This window comes from Rhododendron vialii, chromosome 2a (assembly GCF_030253575.1).
Source record: "Rhododendron vialii isolate Sample 1 chromosome 2a, ASM3025357v1".
NCBI lineage: Eukaryota > Viridiplantae > Streptophyta > Magnoliopsida > Ericales > Ericaceae > Rhododendron > Rhododendron vialii.
In genome coordinates, this window is record NC_080558.1 from 39,887,347 (window position 1) to 39,900,866 (window position 13,520).

General features: G+C 36.5%; 2 protein-coding genes, 2 non-coding genes and 1 pseudogene across 5 annotated transcripts in view; 2 read left to right on the plus strand and 3 right to left on the minus strand.

Annotated features, from left to right (window-relative positions):
• LOC131316461 (uncharacterized) overlaps window positions 1-13,520 on the plus strand; it is a 74,764-nt gene that overhangs the window by 23,769 nt on the left and 37,475 nt on the right. The gene's annotated exons all lie outside the window — the stretch shown is intronic.
• LOC131317525 (probable carboxylesterase 6) lies at window positions 1,999-6,334 on the minus strand (annotated as a pseudogene).
• On the plus strand, window positions 3,986-4,058 carry TRNAR-CCU (transfer RNA arginine (anticodon CCU)). The gene has a single exon. It is a non-coding gene; the product is annotated as a tRNA-Arg (tRNA).
• LOC131318272 (small nucleolar RNA snoR100) lies at window positions 5,657-5,763 on the minus strand. Its single transcript, XR_009197599.1, has one exon. It is a non-coding gene; the product is annotated as a small nucleolar RNA snoR100 (small nucleolar RNA).
• On the minus strand, window positions 6,367-10,310 carry LOC131316458 (SPX domain-containing protein 1-like). Its single transcript, XM_058345831.1, has 3 exons — window positions 9,613-10,310; window positions 7,583-7,709; window positions 6,367-7,082 (listed from the first exon to the last, which is right to left on the minus strand). Exons 1-3 carry the CDS (start codon window positions 9,922-9,924, stop codon window positions 6,634-6,636), a joined length of 888 nt encoding a protein of 295 aa, XP_058201814.1. The 5' UTR covers window positions 9,925-10,310; the 3' UTR covers window positions 6,367-6,633.

Consider the following 13,520-nt stretch of genomic DNA (forward strand, 5'->3'; position numbering starts at 1 on the left):
TTTAATTGTGATCATTTAGGATAAAATGATCAGAAAACTAAAATCTTTCCACCGGTTCAAACGGATTGAAATTTGGAACACTTAATTTTTTTTTAAAAACCAAATTTTATAAAAAAAATGTTTAATAATAATATGAAATTCGTTAATTTGTTAGTAGAAATAAATATTACGACTTAAATTGTGAAAGAATAATTAAATTTGCAATTACATATAAAACGTAATACATAATTAATTTAGGGACTGCACAAAGGCAAAAGTGTCATTTGACAGCTTAATCCATCTTCTCTAGTACCTCATCCAAACAACCTACTATTTAATCCCCTCCATAAACATCACATCAATGTGGGTCATCCCTTATTAACTAATACCCCTTACTATCTTATCCCCCTTATTAACTAATACCCCCAATTTTTTTCCTGCATCCAAACGGGCCCTAAAGAGAGAGAGAACAGAAAGTCACTGAGGCCCCGTTCCAGAACACCTTCTTAAAAAATAAGTACTTATTTCACATTTTCAAACTCAAAAATAATATAAATGAAAAATAATTTTTCAATTTTTTTTGCACCGTATTAAAGATCTCAATGAGATCTATCAAACAAGATCCATAGTGATAGAAAAATTATTTGCGTAAGCATATAATTTTTGAGCTTGAAATTACCTTCTTAAAAAATAAGTACTCCCTTCGTCCCAAAATGTTTGTCCGGTCCGCAAAACGGGGTGTTAAAAATAATACAATTTTTACAATAAAAAATCAAAAGTTTTTTAACAACTTACTAGATATCAATGAGTATTTTTAATTTGTGAAAAAAGTTTGAATTTTTTCTTGAAAAAATTGAATTATTTTTATCACTCCGTTTTACGGACCGGACAATTATTTTGGGACGGAGAGAGTACTTATTTATCGTTCCGAAACGGGACTGATTCCTTTGCTTCGCCTCGAAGAGTTGTAAAGTAGTAGAGTAGTCCTAGAGAGAGAGAGAACAGAAAGTCACTGATTCCTTTGCTTCGCCTCGAAGAGTTGTAAAGTAGTAGAGTAGTCCTAGAGAGAGAGAGAACAGAAAGTCACTGATTCCTTTGCTTTGCCTCGAAGAGTTGTAGAGTAGTCCTATAGAGAGAGAGAGAGAGAGAGAGATTTGTGTGTATCCCTTTATAAACTTCAATTCTTTGTTTGGGTGGATTTTTTTATAATTTTTAGTTTAATTTTTGCGTAATGAATAAAGAGAAAAATTAAGATAAAATTAGATATAGAGATAATTAGGAGAAAGAGATAAAGAGAAATGAGAATAATGATAAGAAATAGAAATAATAAATGAAGAGAGAAATTAGAGTAATAATTAAAAATATGAGTAACTTTTAGAAAATATTTAGTAGAACGGTGTCTAAGTAGTCATCAGTGCAACCAAAAGTCAACATTGTTCATCATTTTGCTACAAGCCTACAACATTCGGCTCGATTAATTTCAAAAACTTGTTTGGACGAAAAAATCAAACAATCAGAAATTGGAAACGATTCAAGACGGGGAGATTCGAACAAGGGTTTGGAGGGTAAACGAACAAGGTGAATTTGTTCGAAAATTAAAATCATACTAGTAATCTAAAGTTGTTTGGACCGGAAAATCTGAAATCAGACATCGAGACCCGTGCAATTGGAAATTACGAGTAGTTCAAAAGCCTTTAAAACATTCAAACCTCCAATCATTCAGACCGAACTTAAGGAGGCTTTTCTGGTGGTGGTGGGGTATAGAATTCCTTTTCCAATGTAGACCATATAAATCAAAATACTATATGCTATCGCAACCATAAATAATTTTATAGGATCAACTTTAAATATTTCAAGAAATTTTCTTTGATTTAGTATAGTATAGAATACATCAGTTGTGAAAAGGTAAACAAGCAAAATGAATTGTACCTCGGTAAACATGACAAATAAAGAAAATGTCATGCACCTGTATGCATGGAGTCATGAGGACCACTTAAAGTCATTAATCGCGTAGTTACCGGTTGCGCCTTAGTGACGGGTTGAGCTAGGGCGCCAAGAAAACCCATGCTCTCGTATTGTGGTGACAGCGACCTAGTGGGCGATATTTCCATGACAGGCTTTCTCGGATTGCTGTGACAGCAACCTCGTGGGTGATGTTTCTACCAGCATTCTCACCTGAGAGAAAAGTCTGCGACAGGTCAGCTCTTTTAAAGCCAAGAGTCGCAGTTTTTCTCTTTAACTATCCACTCAATGGCGGTGTAACCGTCATTGTAAGAGAGAGGAAGCTTGTTTTTGGGGGCAAGACGACAATCTATGGAGAAGACGATTGATTGGGAGGCGACCGAGAGATTTCCTACGAAAATATGGTAGCCTAGCCATGTGGACCTGGCGGAGCCAATGCAGAAACTACCCCATGGAAATAGACAATGACTAGGAGAAGCTGATTGGATGATGATGATTGAACTCGGGGATTTTACGTCGGGAAGGAAGATTCGGGCAGTGATGGCTTTTGATGGGTCAATCATCACATCCTTGGATTTGTATCCATTGGATGATTCAGAACAAGCGATGGCTATGACCGGAGCAAAACGCTTCACGGATCCGTCGGAAAAGACTTGGAGAAAGTCAGGGTCTCTGCAATGCTTTGCACATGATTTTCATAGTATTTTTTCGGGCTATATTTTCCATCCTTTCGAGATGAAAATTGAGCCATCCATTGCTGAAATTGGACAGCTTGGATGGAGACTATACAGTAGCAGGGAGAGTGTCGGTTGAGTTGAGCTTTGTGATTCTCTGATCTACTTTTGTTTAGGGCTCGTTTGAGTGTGTTAGCGTGAGATAAAATGATGAAGTCCACTTTTTGTCTTAAAGTTTGAATATAGCAACCGGTAAAAAAGAATTGCATCCACTGGGCAATTGATTCCACAAGCACGAAAGAGGGGTTGGTTCGGTAATAGAAATTCAAGACAAGATTGGACAAGTCCAAGTTCGAGCACAGTATATTATTGGGGCTAAACTTATTCCTAACATGCCTCACACATGATAAAACTTTAGCTTCGGTCCCAACATAAACGCAGTGAAATTCCCTACAAATAGGAACACGTCCCACATGTGATGGAACTATAACTTCGTTCCCAACATAAGCGCAATGAGATTTTCTACAAATAGTTGTGTGGTTTGATGAGGCAACACTTCTTAGCGAAGGTGAGTGGTTAGTGGTTACCATACCTACACTTTCCAAGTTCAAGTACCCAAAATGGGAGATAATACTTGAGGGATGTGGTATTAGGAAATATCTTTCGACACACTGACTGACCAAACATGCGAGCCTAATAGTATCCAACGGGCCACTAATTAATTATTAGAAAATAAGTTAGTATATTTTTATCTAGAATTTTCTAAATCTCTATTAAATAAAACTGGGGTTCATGATTTTGGGAAGCAATTTGTATTCGAATTAGACCCATTGAAGATTGAAAAATATTGTGACGGTTGTTAGTGTTCAACGTACGATACTAATGTTTTTTATTTTCCCACGACAAGATCAATGGTAGGAGGGGGTAACCAATGCGTGTCAATTTCTTGATCAATGAACATGATGATATATAATAGAGTAATTCACTAATGATCAGAGTCGGTCCTGACTTTTTAATGGTCTAAAGAGAAAATTAAAAATTGGGTCATTTTTGCTAAGGTGTTGTATAGGATCCCAAAATAGAAGATTCCCCCAATATTTGAAATTTTTTTTAGGCTTAAAGCAGCTGTCTCTTCGGCTCTAGCTTAGGGACGGCTCTGCTAACACAATAGTAGTATAGTTCCAATTAAAAAAAATAACTAATGATAGTACAACAAATGTCATAAATGCGGCCACGACCACGACCATTTTTTTTAAGCAACTCTAGTACCATTGGTCATTTTCTCAGCAAGTCCTCTGCATTCAATCCTTCCTTGGAAGATTTAGTTTACAAGTATAAATATAGATAAAAGCTTACAATGGCATTCAGTTGCGCCTGTAGCTCAGTGGATAGAGCGTCTGTTTCCTAAGCAGAAAGTCGTAGGTTCGACCCCTACCTGGCGCGAATTGAAATTAATAGTTTTTGTTTGGATAACATTTTGGAAAAAGAAAATTCAATTCAAAAAACACTTATTACTCTTAATTCCCATCATTATTCTCATTTCTCTTTTTATCTCTCTCTCCACTCATTGACCCTATCTTCAATCATTATTCTATTTTCTCTCTTCACTCATTATCCAAAAATCAAACTCAAAAATTTTCAAAATATTATCAAAACCTATTTTCTCTCTTTACTCAAAAATCAAAATAAAAAATTTTCAAAACATTATCCAAAACGAAGCAGTTGCAAAGATAGAGAAAAATTTTCAAAACATCATCCAAACAAGGCACAAAGATAGAGAAAAAATTTCAAAACATCATCCAAACAAGGCACTGCTTGCCTTGAGAGCTAAATACCAGTTCTTCCAAAAAGATGAGCATCTTTGTAAGTAACAACCAATATTTTCAAATCGGGATGTATCGAGATACGTGAGATATGTTTGTTGGAAGAGTAGGAATTTCTGTTGTGTAGTTGGACAATACTTTTGAAAGAAGGAGAATACTAAAAATCAAGAGTGGGGAAGAAGAGTATTTGTATTGCACTTGAACTCAAATATTTTTTTTTGGCTTAATACAAAATAGTTAGAACTCATGCCTATTTGTACTACTCCATGGAAGTTTCTAGTACAAAGATATTTTTATATAAGATAAACTTTAAGGTAATTCTAGAATTACACATGAGACTAATTTTCACAAAAAAACTCTAAATATTTCACAAGGATATTTTAGAGCTTATATATTTTAGAGTTTCTAAAAAATAGATATTTATACCGTTGTTGATAATATCTATCATATTTGGGTTTTGTCAATTGGAGCTTTGTCAAAATATTAAATTTAGTTTATGTTTCGACAACGTTAATCATCATTAATATATAATTAAAAAGTAGATACACCTATAACACCATCAAACTATCTGCTTACATTTAAAAAAAACTAAGATGCAAAATTTCAAGTTTTTCAACTGGGGCATATTACATTAAGGCTTTATGTGCCCTTTGTTAGAAAAGAAAAGTCAGAAAAAATACAATCGAAGTATGGTTATTTCTTATATTCAAGCCCTACATTGAGCTTAAATTTCTATCAAATGGTTTGAAAGATGTCATAATTAGATCAAACGGCTTAGATTAATCCATTTAGGGTTCCACTCCTTGAAAAAAGGTCCGACTTTTTTCGAATAAGTAATCGTAGGATACGCACAAGATTAGGATACGCTAAATCCAAGGACGGAACCAGGATTTTACCCTAGCAGTGGCGAAATGTATACTAAAAAAATAAAAAGATGCATTACAATATTAATAGTTATCGGCTCTAGAAAAAATTAAAATAACGTAATAAAAACTATAGTAAATGATGTTTTTCATTTGCACATGGAGTATGAAAAAACACTAATTTTAATTTTGAGTATCGATAATGCCACTTTAACAACAACAACAACAGAACTCATGTAGTCCCCATTGGGGTATAAGTGGGGGAGGATTGGAGACAGACCTAACTTTTGGCAATATATACAAAGTGGTCAATCTCAAAATACCACTTAAAAAGTAACCCCCCCCCCCCCACATGTATTTTGGTGCGAAACCATGCCTCAAAATAAAGCCAAATGACATCAGAGAAGATAGGTCTAAAGACCTAATTCAATTTATGTGCACATTACCAAGCTTCCTTTATTGATGATCCAGAGCATCTATAAGCACAAAGACAATGCCACTCCTGAAATCTATAATATCACTCCACAGATTCCTATATGGATTTTTCAAATTGATAACCGCACTCCCTTTTGGGAGGGGCATTACATATTTGAGAAGTGACATTATAATTAAGTTTCCTTAATTTTTTAGGTTAAGTTATTTTAGGGTTAGAATTAATGGGGAGTTTTTTTTTCTTAATTACACATCATCATTTATATTATTTCATTTTGGCCCATTGAATTTAGTTTTAGAATACTCTTTTGGGTCTTCTTTCTTGAAAAAAAAAATAGAAGATTTGTGACTAATATATAAGAAAAAATAAGAAAAAAAATCTAGCAGTGGCGAGACTATATAAGTTGGGGATAAATTTTTTTTTCCACATATAATAATTGCGTTTTCTAAAATTCTTGTCGTGGCGGCCGCCGCCACTAGACCCCCTGATTCCATCCTTGGATAAATCGTAAAATACGCGGTCGTATAATAAGATTTCTGTACAAAAATGATACATGATGGAATACGTATCATTCTCCGAAGAAGACGATACAAATCGCATGATACATATTGTGTATCGTAAGTTTTAACAACTATGGTAACAACAGATTCTATTATTTCCGTCTGACAAAAAAAAAAACCAACACAGATTCTACAAAGTAAATTTATCGGGAGACCAGAGTTCGACAGAGCATGAACATGCGGGTATCTTACACCTTCGAAAAATATCTACAAAACAAAATGGTACTGTATCATGGTTTACCATTCAGGACACTAGTAAGATCCTTCCATTTACCAGAAGCACTTCTGAAAGTAGAACCCTTAAATAATGAAAAGAGTCAAAGATAAGACACACCCAAACTACTTTGCTACTTGCTCTATAACAGGGACTTTCTGCCATTCTGCCCCTGACTCCTTACTTTGCATTGGAGGCAACGAAAATATGCTTACTGTAGAACTTCCACCTCGAACCTTATTCAAGACCTCCAAAGCTGTCAACGTATGTTTCATGTACATACTCTCAATGTACTTGATTTCTGCAAGTTCTTCCGGGACTTTCTGGACACTGCCTCCTTTTCCGGCATTAGTCAAGGTTTTAGTATGCTCTTCTTTCCCTTCAGTTGCTTGATAAGATGAGGCCAATTGCTCGTTCGTGGAGAAAAACCGATCAAGAATTGTCTCACAGTCCTTCACAAGCTTGTTAAGAATGTCGGTTGTAAAGAATGGCTGCTGTAAAACCTTTTGGATGAAAGGCAAGCGAATGAGAGCACCACTTCGCTTGTCGTACTTCTTTAGTATCTTCACTAGTCCTGCAAGGTTGAAAATTTGACATCAACATCGTAAAAGAAGGGAAATTATTTTTATCAACTCGAGCCATCTACAGATTCAATTTCTTGTCTTCAATCTTTGATTTCTTGTTTTTAAGTATCATTTCTGTTCTTCTTCATACAATCTAGTTGTGCATGTCAACTCCAAGAAATAATATTCAAGCAGGAAAATATCCCTGTAGAACAGTGATTCAGATTGGGATCGGATCGGTTCAAAAACAGAAAAAAACATAGTATAAAGGTGGTTTATAATTTAAGAAAGCTGCCACTAGGTTTTTTGACATTGGAACTACTAATGCACCTTCATTTGGGAATTCAGATTAGGCAGGGGTATACCAGTAACTTTATAGACTATACATAGATTTTGTCAGATGACACCACACAATTTATAAATATCCACCATCGTGTAGCTTATTTGACAGTAGATTATCCACCAATTCATAGAAGGCATCTCAACTATCAAACAAAGAAATAAAAAGCACCTGTATAGTTCAAGGCACTGTAATTCAGCAACAAAACCATCTCTCCATGAAAATCTACAATCTCCTTCCCTATAGTTATTAAATCTTCATTTGAATCCTGCACCTCTGTCACCCTATCTTGCAGCACCTGTACTCCAATGAGAACAGAGAAAAAACTTGTGTCTAAGACTCTAAATACATCACTCGGGATTTCACAAAAGGTTACTACATGGCGTCTAATGTTTCCACCCAAAATTGAGAGGGATTAAATGACTAGATAAGTGATGTTCTGATGAATAACACAAGGAGAATAGTCTAGCTTGGAAGATACATAAAATTCTTGCTTAAAGCAAAGCAGATATGGTCCTAAGGAAAAGAGTGGCAGTACCAAATTAGGGAACAGCCTTAGGGCACAAAAGCACTTGCAGAAAACATCAAAGCAGATAAGGCAAGTTGATTCACATATGATATGCGGCAATTTCAATAATGATTTCATTTAGCTTCTTCAGGTCTCTACACAAAATCCAAAGTTATGTCACACAACAATCAAAATTTAATTGCAGAAACAGAATGGGCATTACTTGATCTTGGTATTTGTGTGGAGCAAAAAGGAGGCAAGAATAAATATAGACATCCTATTCTAAAATGCATGCGTATATGTGTGTGGGAAAGCAAAAAAAAAAAAGATCAGGGCATTGGTTCTGAAATTGCCACTGGAACAACTATAAAATCTGAGCTTAATCAGTTCATAATCCTTGATACTTCAGGAGTAACATACTTACTGCGTAATGAGGTATGGGATTCCATGTCATGTGGGATCTCATTGTTTGCATATGAATGAACTATTATCATAGATATTACATATTTGTTGGACCACCAATCCCACAACTCATGCGATATAGCGTACATAAGAGATTTGGTCCTTGTAATTCCCTCCCTATCAGACCGGTAGGACTAAAAGATTGCCTACTTCTGGTTAATAGGCCAGAGTCTGGTCAAAAGGTTAATACACATAGACTTTCCTTTTATATAACCCAGGGTGTCGGGGCTGCTTAATACTTATGTTATTACTTATTACTATTAGTTACAAAGGAAACGCTTTTTTGTGTGAATGTCATTTTGAGGCTGGCTCACACTTTTTCACCCAAACTACCTCTTTAACTACCTAAAGAAACTGCCACGAAGAAAAGAAAAACTGCCATCTCAAATTTGATTATAGATTAAACTCAACTCAAGATTTCCCTCTTCCCATCTTTTGCATAATACTACTTATACAAGCATTGCGTGTGCCTGAGCATCTAGCATATACATAATCAAGCATGACTATCATATAAGGAACAAAAATTCATCTTTCATTTCTACCACAAAATCCTAACTTAAAACGCTTCAAGCAAGGAAAACATCAATCGATTTCTATTTGAAACATGTATTACACTAAGTAAATGAAATAAATGAAGGAAATTGTAAAAATTAAACGAATGACGACAATTGAATCAAGTAATGGTGATCATAACAGACATTTCGGCCTAAATTGTGTATTCGGTATTTTTATGCGTCTTTTCTGAATTTTTATTAGATTTGCGTCAAGTTTTCTCGAATTCATCATCCGTCTTGAGTCTTGACAATCTCCATCTAAAAAGTAGTGAAAAATTATTACTCCCTCCATCCCATTTTGTCCCAAATTGTTTGCATTTTCCATGACGACCATGAAAAGGGTAAAGTTACAACTATACCCTTTTCGTGTAAAATTCTAATACAACTATTAAAGTAATTGTATTGTTCTAAAGGGTGTTTTTTGGAAATTCATACACTTTTAAACCCAAAGCCTTGGAGAATTTCCGTAAAGAGCAAACAAATTTGGATGGAGGGAGTAACTTTTCTCTACCATTCGGTCCATTTTCACACTTTCTTATCCCTCTCGTCGAGACGAATAAATAAACCAACAACATGACACCGATTGTCCTTTAAGGAAAACTAATTTAGGTTACTAATTCCTCAACAACATGATGGTCATAATTTATAACTGGTTAAACATAGGGAAAAAAAGATACCTTTGATCTGATAATATATTCTTCCTCTTTATCGACAAAAAACGAGTTGAACTTATCGATCTCGTCCTCCAACAACCTCACGAAATCGATCACTTCCTTCGTCACGACCACCGCCTCCTCGCTCTCCTCGGCCACGCTGCGGCCGTCGACGGAAAGCCTGGGCCGCTTATTCGACCTGACGCCGCTGTTGGTAGTTTCTTTGGGGTAGATGAGCTTCAATTGCTTCTTGAGATCCTTGTAGGACAAGAACTGGTCCCGCCAATCGGGCAGTGTTTGTTCGATTAGGTTGGAGAGGATCTTCGAGAACTTCATGGTCCGTTGCGCAGGTAATTCAAACTCGCGACCACCCCCCCTTCTCCTTTCTCTTTAAATCGGTATCTGCTGTTGTTGAAGAGGCGAAATCGGTGGTTGTGTATACAGAGGTTGTATGTATAGGACAAGATATGGAGAGCGAGAGAGAGTGTGGTATGGACGGGTGGACAAAGAAGTTCGAATATTCGACGAACAGAATGGATATCCACATTCCACACACACTCTCAATCTCAATCTCAATTTCAATCTCAATCAATCTCTCTCTCTCTCTCTCTCAAGAAGTAATAATTCAGTGCTCTCTGAATCACTGGCATACGTTGCTTCAGAAGTCAAAGAACTCTGTTCGCACAACTGATTAGGGATATTCTTGAGATCATGATATTCTGATCATGGACTGGGGGCCGTCAGGTCACAGGAAAAAGAGTGCTGTTATTCGTACCGAAGGATTTCTCACCGAAATCGTACAGACGGTCTCGCCGGGCCATCTCCGGCCACCGGACGGCCGATCCGAACCGTCCAATAATTCTAAAAAAAAAACCCGAGGGGCCCTAATATATACACGAAAAAAAAAGTGTTTGATCCAACACCCTACACACATCGGATGCCGTTGTTTCTCGCGTAAGGCCCCTCGGTTTTTTTTTTATAGAATTATTGGACGGTTTGGATCGGCCGTCCGGTGGCCGGAGACGGCCCGGTGAGGCCATCGGTACGATTTCAGTGGGAAATCCGTCGGTACCTATATCTTTTCCGCAGGAAAAAATTGTTTGTAGAAGTGACCATGAATCGAACATGATAGAAACATTCACGGCATGTTCGGTTTGGGTCTCTTTGGACCCGAACTTTCTCTCTGCGCACGGTTTTTAAAAATTTGTACTCTAATTATTTTCATTTTTCTTTCTATTTTTCTCCTTTAAAATCCAAAATCCAAAATCTCCAACCGAACAAGCCCGCTATTGACGGACAAATTTTGACAGAACATCGATAGCAAATCAAGGATGGCCAGCCCCTGGATCCCAAGGGTAGGATTTTCCCTATTACGAGCCTACTCAGATTAGAACCAAAACTAGTTGATTCTCTTTCGCTTAACTTGGTCGGCTTTAAGCAACCTTCGCATTTTCTGCTGAGGTCCACTTGGCCACCCATGAGCTTGGCTTTTTGGAGAATCCCGCTCCAGCGTCATAGGACTTGTTCCTAGGTAGTCCACTAGGTGGGTTTTGTTTTTTTGTTTTTTTAACTTTAGATGGATAGTTATAGTGTTTAGTTCCGGAATGGATGACCTGTCGACCGTCAAACCAAAAAGTAAATACTATATATTGTTTCAAGGTCTCTTTAACCTCTATAATATCACTCGATATCACACGTTGATGTGAAAAACAAATAACTTGTGGTGAAAAGAGGTTTAGAGCACCATATATTTTTAGTGTCCAAAGAATTTAATAAAATTTCATGGAATATGTCTTTACTTTAAATTTGACAGTTCTAGTTGAATTTCTACTTTTGCGATATTCTTTCTTTGTTTTACTTTCTTTTCTTTAATGAGTACAACTCAGGCTTTCTTCTCCTTAGTTTTTTGGGTTTTTTTTGGCATTTTGTTTTTATTCAAAAATAAAAATCACGTTTGTACTTTGTTGATTCATCTGATGAGAGGAATCAAAAATTTTAAAATAAAAGTCATAATTTTTTATTTTTTCAATTTGTTTCAATAAAACAAACCAATAATACACAAAAGTTTAACGCAAAATAAATACGAAAAAAAATTGAATAATGATAAAACTCAAAGGTGGAGCTTTTTGTTAACATAAAACTAAAGAGAAGAAGGCTAGGCCAAAACTACTTTTGAGTTTTGTCTTTAAGTATCATGAGACTGGAAGAATAAATTATGGCAAAAAATGGCCCCTACTAGTAGTAGGGTACATTGTCTTGGAGCATTTCCAATCCAACAATCTACATTCTTCTATTTTGAAGGATCAAAATATAATTTTATATTAAAAAAGTGATTGTGAAGGATTTCACAATTCCTATTAACTTCAATCCACACATTTCTATTCCTCCATTCCTTCAATTGGAAACAAAAGAAAAAAGAGAGAGTAGAGATTTGGAGTTGAGGACCAAACTCAGCCTCTCCAATCCAATATATTCCATTTTTGCCTCTATTCTTCCATTCCTCCATAAATTTTTGATCCTCCAAATATGGAGTATCAAAACCAATCCTCCAAAATGGAGGCAAATATAGAGGATGTGTTGGATTATGGGTGATTTCGGTTCAGGGTGGAATTTTTTAAAACCGAATCGGTTCGCGGTGAATATGTAGAGGACCGATCCCGACCGTGTTCAAGTTTGGTTCGGTTCGGGGTGGGGTCGGTCCATTCGGTGATTTGGGTCTGGCCGAAATGGGCCTTAGGTGGGCCAAATATAAAAACTTGACAGTGGCCAAATGGCCCAAACCCATCAATTTAAGCATTTTTTGCTCAATTCGAACAGTTCAAAAGGGATGGCCCAACACTGTGGCTTTTAATTCAAACCCATAAATTTTTGCTCAATTCAAAAGGGACGGCCCAAGCCCAGGAATGAAATCTTAATTTTCTCTCTCTCTCTCTCTCTCTCTCTCTCTCTCTCTTTGCAGAATTCATGCAGCTTATCAGGGTTCAGCATTGCAATTTACAACTAAGGCATTACAACGAAAATTCCAAATTGCAAATTCTAACACCAATTTACAACTAAGGCATCAAAACTAAAATTCCAAATTCTAGATTCTAACAGCAGATAATAAACATTATAAGTTACAACCCTCAACATTACACAACCACAACACCGGATTCAACAAAATAGACTAAATAGTATCACAATCCACAGAAGAGATGGTGATCTCATTATGGAGCGTATCGATATGGCCTTCGCCAATGCGAAATGGCGTGAACTGCATAATCAAGCTATGGTTTTTGTAGATGCTGCAATTGGGTCAGACCATAATTCACTAATCCTAAAACATCCTTCCCTCTGCAGAAAGTGGGGAAACCGTTCCGGTTTGAATCTTTTTGGACAACTGAAGAAAGCTGTAAACCGATTATTGAGGAGGCTTGGGCAGTGGAATATGAGGGCACTAAGATGGTGAAAGTTTGTAAGAAGCTTAGGGGTTGCAAGGAAAAACTGAAAGTGTGGCACCGTCAAACGTTTGGAGACATTCGTCTCCAAATTGCTACCCTTAAAGATTAACTTGTGGAGGTTCAGAAAAAGATCGAGTTTGGCTTTAATCCGGATTATTTAGCAATGGAGAAGACTATTAAGGGAAAGTTGGAGGACCTTTGGCAGAAGGATGCCATGTTCTGGCATCAACGTTCGCGGATTAAATGGCTTCAAATGGGTGATAAGAACTCCCGTTTCTTTCACTTGAGTACTATCCAGCGAAGGCAAAGAAATCAAATTGTGAAGCTCAAAGATGATTTTGGCATATGGAAGACGGAGGTTAACGAAATTGCAAGTATTATTAAGTCTCATTTCCAATCACTTTACTCCCCCCTGCTGCCCGAAATTTTGATGATGTTCTTAGTCTCATTGATCCCATTGTATCCCCTGTTACTAACTCTTCTCTTACTAAA

Coding starts and splice junctions, on each gene's coding strand:
- LOC131316458 (XM_058345831.1), bottom strand. CDS start 9,924: ATGAAGTTCTCGAAGATCCTCTCCAACCTAATCGAACAAACACTGCCC. Junction 7,710..9,612: donor AATATATTATCAGATCAAAG/GTATCTTTTTTT, acceptor ATTGGAGTACAG/GTGCTGCAAGATAGGGTGAC. Junction 7,083..7,582: donor CAGTGCCTTGAACTATACAG/GTGCTTTTTATT, acceptor TCAACCTTGCAG/GACTAGTGAAGATACTAAAG.